This window comes from Dysidea avara, chromosome 8, assembly GCF_963678975.1.
Source record: "Dysidea avara chromosome 8, odDysAvar1.4, whole genome shotgun sequence".
Classification (NCBI taxonomy): Eukaryota; Metazoa; Porifera; class Demospongiae; order Dictyoceratida; family Dysideidae; genus Dysidea; species Dysidea avara.
The window spans coordinates 15,999,272-16,013,512 of NC_089279.1; the positions used below are offsets into that span (position 1 = coordinate 15,999,272).

The 14,241-nt window shown below is 37.6% G+C and overlaps 1 protein-coding gene across 1 annotated transcript in view; it reads right to left on the reverse strand.

The window, feature by feature from the left end:
* Window positions 1-2,523: 2,523 nt before the first annotated feature.
* The window catches only part of LOC136264793 (uncharacterized), a 306,221-nt gene continuing 294,503 nt past the window's right edge, over window positions 2,524-14,241 (reverse strand). The window contains exon 74 of the mRNA XM_066059562.1: window positions 2,524-2,912. Within this exon, the coding sequence (XP_065915634.1) occupies window positions 2,671-2,912 (242 nt within the window). The 3' untranslated portion in view covers window positions 2,524-2,670. The remainder of the gene's footprint in view (window positions 2,913-14,241) is intronic.

Genomic DNA, 14,241 nt, shown 5'->3' on the forward strand with positions numbered 1-14,241 from the left:
TATGAGTACACTTTAGCCATATTTGTTGGACCTACTTAACATAACTACTATAATGAGGTGGTCTTATTTAGAGGTGGTCTTTGTTAAGAGGTACCTGTTAATATGACGTTTTGACCAATTTTAGTTTTTCAGTTTCAATTTCCACTGTTTCCAATGTCCCAAAATCATCCTACTAAGGAGTGATCATTGCTACTTAAAATACAGCAACTAACAAGAGAATTTGCTCTCCCTGGCCAACCACCTACAACTCAACGTGTTTGTGCCCTCCCCTTGTCAGCTCCTGGATCCGCCCCTGCACAGTCACTCTTTAGGAAATGAACTGTTTTACTAGACAAATTCATTAATTTTCCGAACAGTACAGTTTGGAGGTTTTCAATCAGTACATCTCCAAAACCTTTCAGTGCATATAGCCTTTCCTGCCGAGCTACACCCAGCTTGAATGCATACATATCAGGGGAACATTGAAAGGTTCCCAATGATTTAATAAAAAACCCTTTGATAATGCATACATAGATTTCAGTGTTTATATAAACAAAGTGGATATTTAGCTGGTCACGGTGCAAATGTTTATTAATTTTAGTCAGTCATTCATTGTATAAACATTAGGAATTCAACCCTATAGTTAAGAAACACGGTGTAGGATAGGAACAGCAGTTTTTATTTGTTAGGTTAAGGTACATGCATATGTAATTATAAGACCCCTTTCCGTATATAAGTAACATCAATAACTGAACTAGTAGTTCACCACCAGAGCAAAGCTATGAAATTAATGTAGCTGTTTTCAGAACTATGCATGCATGGTCAACATGGAAGACCCCTTTTCGCAAATCCGGTCACATATTTCTAGCTTTTGCTAAGTTACTGAACTGATAAAAAATGGGTGGTTTAGACAAAAAATATTTCAATTAGATGCAAAAAATTAATGTATGGGAAAATAAATGCTGGTAGATTAAGGGCTAAGGCTGCATCACTGTAAAAGATAAATAGTGAGATCTGTGGCAAGATGGTGATCATCACTGGATTTCTTAGTGATGGTCACTAAAATTTTCAATGACATTCACTATCTTGCCAAAGTACATTCACTACGTATTTACAATGTGTGTAACTCATAACTGTTCTAGCAATAGTTTAAAGCATATTACCATAGACTCGGATATTAGATTGCCAACTAGTGCCAAGTAACAAAATGTAACAGAATATAATTTCCTCACAGTTTGCAAGTGAAAATGTATATCACATAATGGTTCATATGTGCTTCAACAGATACGTAACTGAATTAAATTCAGTCTTAATTATGTATTTCATATGCATATGGTTACTACACATTGTTATGTATGTAGTCTTGTATCATGTATGTAGTCAGCCACCTTGATAATAAGACCACTTCATTATGTTAGTCTTATAGGTGTCTAGGATAATTCTAAGGTTATATGCAATGTAGTAGACATTGATCAATTCACTAAAGATTAAAGTAACTTAAAGAAGAGTATGTGCCTTCAAGATAGCAGATCACCTCCTGTGGATTACAGAGTCACAAGTACAGTACAGAAAGCAGACCCAGAACTATGGTGGACAGATAGCAATGGCAATCATAAGAGTAGTAGCTTAGCTAACTGTGCATACATACTATAAAATATGTTGACTTTAGTGTGATCTTTTGCAAATACATTTACCTATAATAACTCTGTTACAAGTCCAATTTGTGTGTTTTAATCACTTATCTTTAACAAATTCCATATGTGTGAATGAATATGTTAAAATGGCACAAGAAGTCTTTTGTTCTTTTTCTTTAAAGTTGATTTACTATATAGCTACCTTAGATGAGTGCAAAGATACTTGATTTGGTTCAAATGGAAATATGGTACTGCTAGTCAAACACATGTATGTGGTTCCACTTTATTGTAAAAGCCCTGCTTCAAAAGTGTGCCATTTCTAACATCAGTCCAGTGTCCATTATTAGACTAAGCTAGCATTATATAAAACTCAACACAGGTGGTCACTACAATATATGCATTGAGCCCCTTCTGGTACCACAACCACAACTTCTTGAAACACAAACCATGATACATTCGTTATTCAGAAAAATAGAATTTTCAAGCAGCCCTTTTGAAATACGTACTAAAGTTTAAAAGTTTTAATAAAGTGCTTTTTGGACTTATACCCATAATTTATGGATCATTTTAAATGCCACTTAGCAGTCTCATTCAGCAAAAAAAAGTTCATTTACAGAGATGTGTTACAGTCGTTTTTGTAATTCAAATGGACTAATCTTTAATGAAATATTAAAATAGTTATATAGCCCTAAATGAGAAATTATGCAGCATTGCTATGCGGTTAATGAACACCACATTTACTATAATCACACCAAGTTTCAGTAAATTACAAGTGAACCTAAATTTCTAGTTGATATGACCATGGAAATAACCAAAGCCAAACTGGAATAATTGTGGATACAGTTCCGGAATTTTGTATGTGTACATACACACAAACGTGCACAATCTCTATAACACATAAATGCAGGTGTGAGCATAAAAAAATTATTATTATAAGCTACATGCATGTGTACATAGTAGATAAGTATGAAATTACAGTTCAAGTTCAGCAGCATACAGTAATATAACCTACACAATTTGTGCAAAGTATCTACATACTAAATTGTTGCAATTAAACCTACGTAATTTGTCTAAATTGTACTATAACCTTCTTTCTTACAAAACCTTTAGAAATTCCCATCTCTTCTAAATCAGAAGCATCATAATCAACCAAAATACATCCATCAATATCATTCTCTTCAAAGAGCTTAATGTAATCTTCATCAACTTTTATTTGTCTAAGCCAGATACAAATATCTTCAACACTCATATTTGTGGCCTTTTCACTTGGTTGTCTTGATAGTGGTGCTGACACTGGTGCTGAGTACAATAATTAACAAACAAGTATTACAACAAATACCATTTAACTCAAACTACTCTAATGGCAACAATTCAGACAGGGTATTTTGAGCTGAGGAAATGAAGAATCAAGCATTCCAAAACGACACTAAAATGGGTCAAACAAAATTATCATACAGTACGGTAGCACTGAAGGTTTGGGCTTTTGTGGCCAAAATATCACCCTAAAACCAGCCTCACAATACGTTCATGGCGCCTTGGCAGTATTGGATAGGTATAACCAAGCCCAAAAGTGCCTTCAGTATGACTTGAAATGCTTCCAAAAAGTTGCTATGAAGTTCTTAAAAAAATTATTTAGTGGAATTTTCTACTGCTTAACTGACTGACTGACTGCCTGCATGACTGACTGACTAATGTCTTCAGAAAAGTGCAAATCGATAACGGTTAAGGATATGGGCTTGAGTTTTTCACTGTTTGACGTTGCTTCAGCCCAACAGGTGCCTTTTGGCATAACGCAGTACATACAATGCACACAACATGGACTTACCTTTGTCCTCCTTTTTGTCCCATTTCTTTTTGCTAACAGCCCAAGGTGTTGATTTGCGGTAGCATGATAGCTTCCCTGTGCACTATGTTTGTAAATGGGAATTCTTCATATTTCCATGGAGACTGGATTGATTGTAGAGGCGCTTCTCTTACTGTTCTTCATTTGTAACACTGCTGAACATAGCTGAAAGTAAAGCATAATGGCCACTTTGCTTTTGAGTCAGTAATTGATAATTGGGGCACATAAATCGTCCGCATTTCTCATGGTGACTGGATGCACTTCTCCTACTGTTCTTCATTTGTAGCGCTGTGTAACGGGCAGAACATAGCTGAACACGAAGCATAATGGACACTTCACTTTCCAGTCAGTAATTCATAGTTGGGGCATGCGTTTCAGGGTTTTTCCTAGCAAAATCAAGTAGAGCAGTAAATCTGTCAATTTGCTATTAATATCCAAGTCATTTTCTTAATTATATGCATTCCTTTAACCACATCAAAGGAATTTTGAGCAAGGTAGAGCAGTGCTGTGCCACTCTACTGGTGCATTTAGACGAAAGCATTAAATCACTGACTCAGGTGCCATTCTTTCATATGATGCAGTATGCGCAGTTTGTCAGTCATGATAATGTTACAAAAAAAGTAATCAAACAAGTATTAGGAATTTAAGCTTGATTAGGGATCATAGAAAGAAAAGTAGGGAAACAAGAGAGGTCGCCTACACCTGCAGATATACTAATGAACATTTAATCCCTACTTCAATTTATATGTCCATGATTGTTAAATGTCCACTAGTATATCTGCAGGTGTAGGCGACCTCCTTTTGTTTCACTACTTTTTGTCTATGATCCCTAATTGAGCTTAAAATTCCTAATTTTTCCTTATACCATAAAGTCAGGTTGTTAAGCGCATGCACTTATAATTTTCGGAGAAATTTTTTCATAAAAATCATACTATCTGTTAGGCGCATAAAACTAATAAATATTTGTGGTGAGTGTAACACGGAATCACCACGATGTGAGAGTAGTTAATAGTCGCCATGCCAGTGCGTAAGAATATTTGACTCCATTTCTAGGTGAAACCCTTCGTGATAAACAAGATTGTCACTATCCAGATGGCTGGTTTGCTGTATACATAGCGAAGGGAGACCTCAAGGGAGACATAAGCAAGCATTTGAGGAGACATAAATTTTTCAGTACTTTCAGCTTTTCTTGCCGTATCTTGCAGTGCGTAGCTTTCTCGTCACATTTGGCCATGTGCGCTTATCATCCATGGTTAATTGCAAGAAATGTGTATGCGCTTAACACATAATATGCACTTAACAACCCGACTCTACGGTACATGTTTGTATAAAGAACACACATACAGTACCTATGTAGTAGCTAATGCTGTAATTTGACCTAGTACATTCCTGTATATACCTTCCCTTACTTTGTCATTTCTCTACCTCTAACCATTCTATCACGTCTGACTTACCTGGCCTGAAACATAACTGATTTTCAACCTAAAAGAAAGCAGTGGAAAAACTGGCTGTTAGCTGCATACCAGCAAACCAGTAGATAGAGTCAATCACAAATTCTGACTATCACTATGACTGACTAGAGTCAGTGACATATCATATTAGCAAAAACCCTCATAATATACACCTTACGTTGTCCATAGAAATTGCAATTTGAGTTACATATTATAGATTTCCAAGGTTTATAGCTATGAGATTGAGAGAAGTGCACAGGGACCAAGTGCTCCAGAAGCCATCCACATCACTGCAATACCACAAACAATAATTTTTGGTGGGATTAACTAGGGCTGTGTGATAAGTTATAATGAAAACCATTGTATCACGATAAACTTAGTACATCTCAATAATGAAATTATGGCATTAAATAGTTTTACAAGTGCAAATATAATATTGATTATACAGTGTAGGTGCCAAGTAGTCTTTATGTCACAACTGGCCTTCACAAGTGTATCTCCTGACAGCTGTTGATATAAAGCAGTTTATGGAGGCTTAATATTATCTTGATAATGCAAAATCATTATCTTTATCTCAATAAATCATACAGATATCATGAAAAGTGCTATTACAATTATCATACAGCCCTATAGCCCAGGAGGAAACACAAGCTGGGGAATGTGCTTTCCCCCATTATCCTTGAAACCAAAGAAATATAAGCAAAACATCAAAAAGTACTTTAATAGAACAGTCACAACAAAATATATTATTATTGATTTAAAAATGAAGCAGGGATTCAGTGATAAAAACAAGGGATATGAATGATCGTATTAAAACATAGCTATGTGGTAAGATCCCCACATTGGCATGTTATCACAATCTGTAATACCATCATTTGTATCACTTCTTTCATTACTTTTTATCACTGGATCCACACTTCATTTAATAGTCCATTTAAAGTATTCATGGTAATGAACACTAATTTAATATGGGTTGTGCAACAACCAGTGTCATTTGGGAGGCTTTAAACTGTATTGAAGCCTATGGAACTAAGATCTTTACACTTCGTGGGAGCCCAAACCATACTGTTTATTTTTATTATAAGAATGTACTTTAATACAACAACTGTATTATAAGGAGGATGTGAAAATTGGAAAGATACGCTGTGTTGTCATTGAGAAATCGGCAATCTTGTGTCAACTAGTACTGGTAGTTTCTAAAGCCAGCATCTTTCCTAAAGTGAGTTATTTTTACTGTTATAAGCATAGAGGATGATTAAGCAACAAAAGATGGCCACTAAACCTACTGTAATAGGTGAAATAATCACCTGGTATTGTTGGAATCACAGCAATGAAAGATCACCTATTCTCGTGATGAAATTCCACATTGCATTGTTCTCAGCCTTGTAGAAACACAGTAATGACACTTTTCTCACTAGGTAGACTTTTTACATGATGAAAACAAAGTCACTAGGGTCTGCTGCCTTGATAAAGTTGCTTCTTTCTGCTTTACAACACAGCAAATCTCCATAAACTATATACAATCGAGATACTAACAAGCTGAAGATTACATTTTCGTTCTCATAATAAGAATAAATGGTACAGTTTAGGCTCCCGTAAAGATTTCTTACCTCACTCCCATAGGTTTCAAAACATTTTAAGGACACTGGATGCTGCACAATCACAATTATTACACCATATTCCTTAGTTCTTAAGTGAAAATGGGCTATTTACTTTAGCATAGCTATGATATGCATGTGTGACTGTTCTATTAAAATTAATGGCTGTGTAGGGAGACTACAGAGTACTTTGATAATCTCGAATAAGCCACATATATGTGACCCGGTCTGACAAAACCAGTCTTATAGCCCATCAAATTTTGACTATTTAAAGTTTGAAGTTTAATAACTTTCTCTTGATCGTTTTAAGGGCTAAGTGGCTTTGCTCTGATTGTTAGAGGGCATGGTCATTAATCATGCTCCAATTGTTGTAGAAGTATGGTTGCCTTGACATAATCAAACTTAATGCCTCTGCATGACTTCCTAGCATGAAGAAGAAGATGACCATTTAATTTAAGTTCAAAGGAAACACAAGGCACAGAGAGCAGACACTTATCAGAACAAACAAAGGCACATTCCACAAGTGAGTTTGATATCGTGGCATGTAATAGCGGCAGCAAGTTGCACTATTTAGCCTCCAGCCTTGTAACCGTGGTCAGGAAGGCAGGCAGATAGGCAGACCAAAATTGAGAATGTTTTTTAAAAATTCAATGTTTGGCCTTGTGTAAGGGTTTTCTTGTTAGCAGATTGGACATTAGTAACTCCTCAATAAAAATGCTTTTTGTTGTGTAAAAGATTTCTATGGTGATTTTTGGTGGAAGCATTTTTTTGGGGGAAAGGGGGGAGTTGTTTTGTTTTGGAGGATCCCTACTATACAGTTAGGCCTGCATCAAATATGCCAGCATAATAAAAAGCATAACAGGCTGAAGTGCTATCCCAGCATAATGCTGGCATATTAGGTGGATATTTCAAACTATGGAGCTTAATTCCATGAAAATAGATCGATACTCCCTAATAGAGCAGTCAGTGGAAACTGCAAACTGCAATAGAGCACTCAAATACATTGTACATTGCTCCTAGATTGATACTCTCTAATAGAACAGTGATTTATAGTGAAATACTCTAATAGAGCATTCACAGATTAAAATGATCAATAATAATTGTCATAAATGTTGCTAACTTAAGAGCATAATGCAAGCATAATAGGAACACTGAAAGAGTATAATGGGTGAAATTTTGGGAAATTCCTGAAAGTATTTTGGACAAAATTTTGAGCATATATCTGACTCAGGCCTATATACAGTACAGTATGACAAATCTCTATATTTACAAAGTATTCCTACTGAGCATGCCTATACAAGTAATGCTGCTGTGATTGCAATCTTTCAAATTGAATGATGACTGCCTTTGCATACTATACAGGATGAGTTACAGTTACATTTGGATCTAAACCACTGATGAAAATTATTACTCACACTGATCTTACAAACCATACCAGCATAACCTATAGCTTAGGTGTTAAAGGCAATTGATACCAAAAATTGAGTGCAAATTAATAATATAAATGCCTGAATACAAATGTCAAGAAACACGGTAGTGTCTCGTGCGACTAAGAAAGCTGGTGCACCACACCGTGAGTATATTTACAGGAAGAAACAAATGCGATCTTCACTCATACGTAGCTCTGTGCTCCTTTCTCAAATTGGAATCACTTTTACACTATTAATGCCCTCCACCTTCAGCACCCAACATACCAAATTTGAGCAAGATTACCAAACCCAATCGTGAAATATGAGCCTTTAAAATTCAATTTAATTACTTTGTTGTTTTTTCTTCATTTAGGGGGCTCATGGGCTTAGATTGTTCTTTATGCACACTTTACAAAAACCATTATAAAATGCAAATACATAGCTCCATTTTCTTGAGCTTTGGTATACTTTAAGAATGTATTGTGGCACAATCATGTACCAAGTTTGGTGCAAATCTGATAAATAGTCTCATGGAGCTATGGATGGTTATTTGCATTAAAAAGGCCTAGTTGATGTCATGCCTTCAGGGTATCACGCGTACGGGAATAACTTAAAAATTGCCGCTATAATGGTGGTTCACCTCACTTAATTTCTACTTATAAATGAAGGTTCTAGCTGAAATCTACTCAATAGTAAAGGTTCATAATTTCATAGATCTACCAATGGAAATCTAGAATGTTCTAGAACATTCTATGTGTGTTCTATTAGAAGTCCTTGAAAGAAATCTGCTCTCTATTAGACCATTACAAAAGTAATCAAATAAACTATGCAATACAATATCATTGTAACTTTTCTAGCATTCTCAAAGCCGATAATATAGCCATTTTGGTACGGATTAGTGGGGTAGTACACTACTATTAAGAAATACTCGTGCCAACAGTCATCATCGTAACATCATAATATGTGCTTTGCTAGTAAAAGTTGTGAAAACAGGCTGGAAATCGTATTCTAGCATATAAGGTGTAGGATATGCTTTTGAGCAACTGCAACTTATCATGTTTTGCATGAAAAATCGAGATACTCTAATAGGACAGTCACTGCAAAATCAAGACACATGATTGTCATGTGGCCCAAGAAGCCGGTGTGAGTATATTGACAGGAAGAAAACGTGGTTATCACACCTTTGTAGCTCCATGATCCCTCATCTGATTGGAACCAGTTTTGCTGCAGAGATGTCCGCCAGGTAGGCCACCTTACATACCAAATTTGAAGGAAATCGCCCCAGCAGTTTCCGAGATGTGAGTGGTTATTTCTTCATCTTTTCGCACACTTTGAAAAATTACTATGAACACAAACGTGTTTATCTATCGCCTTGAAACTTGGCACACTCAAAGGGAGTCAAAGGGCGAATCCTAGTAACAAGTTTTGTTGCAAATCCGATGAACACTTCATGAGTTATGACTGATTATTCGCGTAAAACAAGATTGATTTCTTGTCACGCCTACAGGGTAAACTGCTTTGAGTAATGAGCTGAAAATTGCTATGTAGATGGAGTAACTATTGTAGGCGTGCCTTTTTGTGGTTTGAAAGGAATCGAATAAAGATCATGGAGATATGGCACAAAACCCAACTTATGTCACAATTATGCAATCAAGTTTTGTGAATAAAAAGACTATTAGTTTTCACACCTACCAGGCAAATCGCCAATAAGAGTGAGCTGAAAACTGGTATGTAGATGGAATAATCATCATAGAAAGACCTCGCAGTACTATAGAAGAATCGGAGTAAAAGCCACTGAGTTACAATACAAAATCCAAGGTTGTGTAGCAAGAACGTGATTGAGATACTCTAATAGTACAGTTACCCTATTAGAGCATACAGCATCATTAGTAAGTTACTCTATTAGAGCGTTCAGCTACATAACAAGTCACTGTGTAGATGCAACAGTCACCCAGTAGAGAGTATAACTAAAACAAGTTATTATTATAATTATTGAATGAGCGGTTACCATAGTAGTACCAGTCTGCTATAGGTTAGGCCGCAGACCTTTGAGTATGCCCATATCTAGATTCAGCTCAAAAGCCATGTGGGCATTTCATAAAAACTGCTACTGAAGATGCATATATTCAAGATCTTAAAGGTTTCGATTAAATCTCCTTTTTGTCGTCTGCAATAAAGAGAGTACAAGTCTAACTTCAATAAACGGGTCTCATTAGACAGATGGGATATGTTAGTTAGGAGCTTGGTGGCACGTCGCTGCACTTTCTCTATATCTTTACCCAGTAGAGAGTTCAGCTACAAAAAAAGTTAGAGCTCAGCTACAAACAAATCACCCTGTGGAGTATTCAGCTACAAAAAGCCACCATGTAGAGAGATCAGCTACAAGCAAAATCACCCTGTGGAGAGTTCAGCTACAAAACACCACCCTGATCGGCTAGAAACACAGTGGCAGATACAGGGGTTGCAATGGTTTCAGCTGAAACTCCCTCTGAAAATAGTGTGTGTGCCCCCAAACTATTTACGGATCATGTGAGTGATAAATCACCAAGAGTTATACATAGTGTGTTATATTGTGACTTTTTCTACTGGTCAAACTTCATACTTTGCCTCCGAAATCACTGAAAATGCCATTACAGCGTTTAAGTGTGTTTAGTACCAATAAGAATAATTATTGTTTTAATGAGTACAAGTGCTGTTTTGTTTCAAAACTTTCTGCGAAGACCTGGATTGGTAAGATTCAACTGTGAAACAATGTTGTGCAGTGATTTTTACTGATTCATTGCTAGCTAGTTTACACCACAGATCTATCATGTCAACAGTGACCCCAGCTGGACAATCTGGGCTCCTGAACCTGAAACCCCCTGTAAAAATTTCTAGATCGCCACTGAAACAAGTCACCTGTAGAGAGATTAGCCACAAACAAGTCACATAGTAGAGAGCTCAGCTACAAACAAATCACCCTGTGGAGAGTTCAGCTACAAACAAGTCACACAGTAGAGAGTTCAGCTACAACCAAATCACCCTGTGGAGAGTTCAGCTACAAACAATTTACACAGTAGAGAGTTCAGCTACAAACAAATCACCCTGTGGAGAGTTCAGCTACAAACAAATCACCCTGTGGAGAGTTCAGCTACAAACAAGTTACACAGTAGAGAGTTCAGCTACAAACAAATCACCCTGTGGAGAGTTCAGCTACAAACAAGTCACACAGTAGAGAGTTCAGCTACAAACAAATCACCCTGTGGAGAGTTCAGCTACAAACAAATCACCCTGTGGAGAGTTCAGCTACAAACAAGTCACACAGTAGAGAGCTCAGCTACAAACAAATCACCCTGTGGAGAGTTCAGCTACAAACAAGTCACAGTAGAGAGTTCAGCTACAAACAAATCACCCTGTGGAGAGTTCAGCTACAAACAAGTCACCCTGTGGAGAGTTCAGCTACAAACAAGTCACACAGTAGAGAGTTCAGCTACAAACAAATCACCCTGTGGAGAGTTCAGCTACAAACAAATCACCCTGTGGAGAGTTCAGCTACAAACAAGTCACACAGTAGAGAGCTCAGCTACAAACAAATCACCCTGTGGAGAGTTCAGCTACAAACAAGTCACAGTAGAGAGCTCAGCTACAAACAAATCACCCTGTGGAGAGTTCAGCTACAAACAAATAGCTCTGCAGAGAGTTCAGCTACAAGCTAGACCCGATATACAATTCAGCTACAAACAAATCATCCTGTGGATACATCAGCTATACAAACAAGTCAGCCAGCATTGAGTTCAGCTACAAAAAAAAGTCACCCTGTAGAGAGCTCAGCTACAAACAAATCACCCAGTGGAGTATTCAGCTACAAAAAGCTACCCCGTAGAGAGATCAGCTACAGAGTTCAGCTACAAAAAGCCACTCTATAGAGAAACAAGCCACCATGTAGAGAGATTAGCCAGAAAGAAGTCAACTGTAGAGTGCACCTGCAAGCATGCCACCCAATAGTGAGTTCAGCTACAAGCTACGTAGTCACTCGGTAGAGAATTCAGCTACAAAGAAGTCACCTGGTAGAGAATTCAACTAGAAACAAGTCACCTGTAGATAGTTCAGGTCAGCCAGTAGAGAGCTCACCTACCAACAGGTCACCCAGTACAAAGTTCATTTGCAAACAAATCAGCCTGTGCAGAGTTCAGCTACAAACAGGTCACCCAGTAGAGAGTTCACCTAACAAACAAATTATTATCCTGTACAGAGTTCAACTACAAGCAAATCGCCCTGTGGAGAGTTCAGCTATATACAAACAAATCACCTTGTAGAGAGCTCAGCTATAAACTTTCACCCTGTGGAGAATCCAGCTGCAAACAAGCCATCCTGTAGAGAGTTCAGCTACAACCAAGTCACCTAGTAGAGAATTCAACTACAAAGAAGTTACGTACCTGTAGAGTGTTCAGCTACAAACAAATGACAAGTTCAGCTGCAAACAGGCCATCCTGTAGAGAGTTCATCTACAAGCAAGTCACCCAGTAGAGAAATCAGCTACAAACAAGTTACCTGTAGAAGGTTCAACTACAAACAAGTCATACAGTAAAGAGTTCAGCTACAAAAATTCATGCTGTGGAGAGTTCAGCTACAAACAGGTCACCCAGTAAGGAGTTCAGCTATGAACAAGTTACCAAGTAGAGAGTTTAGCTACAAACAGGTCACCCAGTAAGAGTTCAGCTACAAGTAGAGAGTTCAGCTACAAACAAGTCACCTGTAGATAGTTCAGCTAAAAATAGGTCACCCAGTAAAGAGTTCACCTACGAACAAGTGACCCAGTAGAGAGTTCAGCTAGAAATAGGCCACCCTGCAAAGAGTTCAGTTACGAGCTAGTCATTCAGTAGAGAATTCAGCTACAAATAAGTCACCTGTAGAGAGTTCAGTTACAAACAGGTCATCCTGTAGTAATAATGCGCAAAGCCATTATTAAAATTTTATTACCATTAACATCATTGCAGCCATTCCATGGCTGCCACCTTGGACTTCACAACTTTTCTTTACCCAGGCTTTTTTAAGGCCGCACCCTTTATAAACCTTGGCTGTTTTTGCATGGATTATATAATCAATTATTGTTCTATCATACAGTATGATAATAACTGTATAGTAGGGACCACAAAGGAGTACTAGGCGTGGCCCACGAAATAACATCACCCAAAAACCAGCCTCAATTTTCCCAGTCGACCATAAGCAATATTGGTTAGGTAAACTAAACCCAAACAAGCATTCAGATCAACCTGAAACGCTTTCAACAAGTTGCTACGGAATTTTAAAAAAAAAATTATTCAATGGAATTTTCTAGTGACTGACTGACTGACTGACTGACTGATGCCTTCAGGCAAGTGTAACTCAATAACGGCTAAGGCTACGGGCTTGATTTTTTCACTGTTCAATGTCGCTTTGGCCCGAGAGGTGACTTTTGGCATACCGCAGTACGTACAATGCATTCTTCATGGACTTATCAGTCTCCTCCTTTGTGAGCCATTCATCTTTGCTGACAGCGAAAGGTGTCGATTTGGCGGTAGCACGTGATGGCTTCCCTTCGAAACTAGTCTAGCAGTGCCCGAACCCAAAAAAAAGGGTCTGGTGAAACTGTGTATGAAACGTTTGACCTCTGGAATGTTTATTGGATGATGCTTACGTGTTATCTAAATGCAATGTTTACGTCATGACATCCATTCAACCAGATCCGCTTACAGTATCACCAAACTAATGGCACTACTTCATTTGTTTGACATTAAAACGAACCCAACAAAATTGTATGGCAATTTTCTCAACGATTTTAAGTGGCAAAGTCACCGGATGTAATTAACCGTAAGCCATGACTCTTTTGAAATGTATGCATTACATAATCAGTTTGAAATGGAGCAATCTGATTGGAGCTTCCAACATTCCGGCAGCATCAAACTTTTTGTACACAGTTTCATCAGACCCTTTTTTGGGGTCGGGCGCCGCGAGACTACTTCAAAATGGAAATCGTCCGCATTTTTCATAGTGGCTATTATGATTACAGTGGTGTTTTCAAACAGTTCTTGATTCGTACTGCTGTGTAACGGTTGAACATAGCCGACAGCAAAGCGTAATGGATATTTCACTTTTCAGACGAAAATTAATATAATTGGGGCACATGGCACTATTTCTTTCTTTTGATATGCATGAATTGTAGAGGTGCTTTTCGAACAGTTCTTGGTTCGAAATTCTGTGTAACAGGTTGAACATAGCTGATAATGAAGTGTAATGGATACTTCACTTTTCAGGTAATAATTGATATAGCTGGGACACGCGGCACCATTTCAGATGCGGTATTCAAGG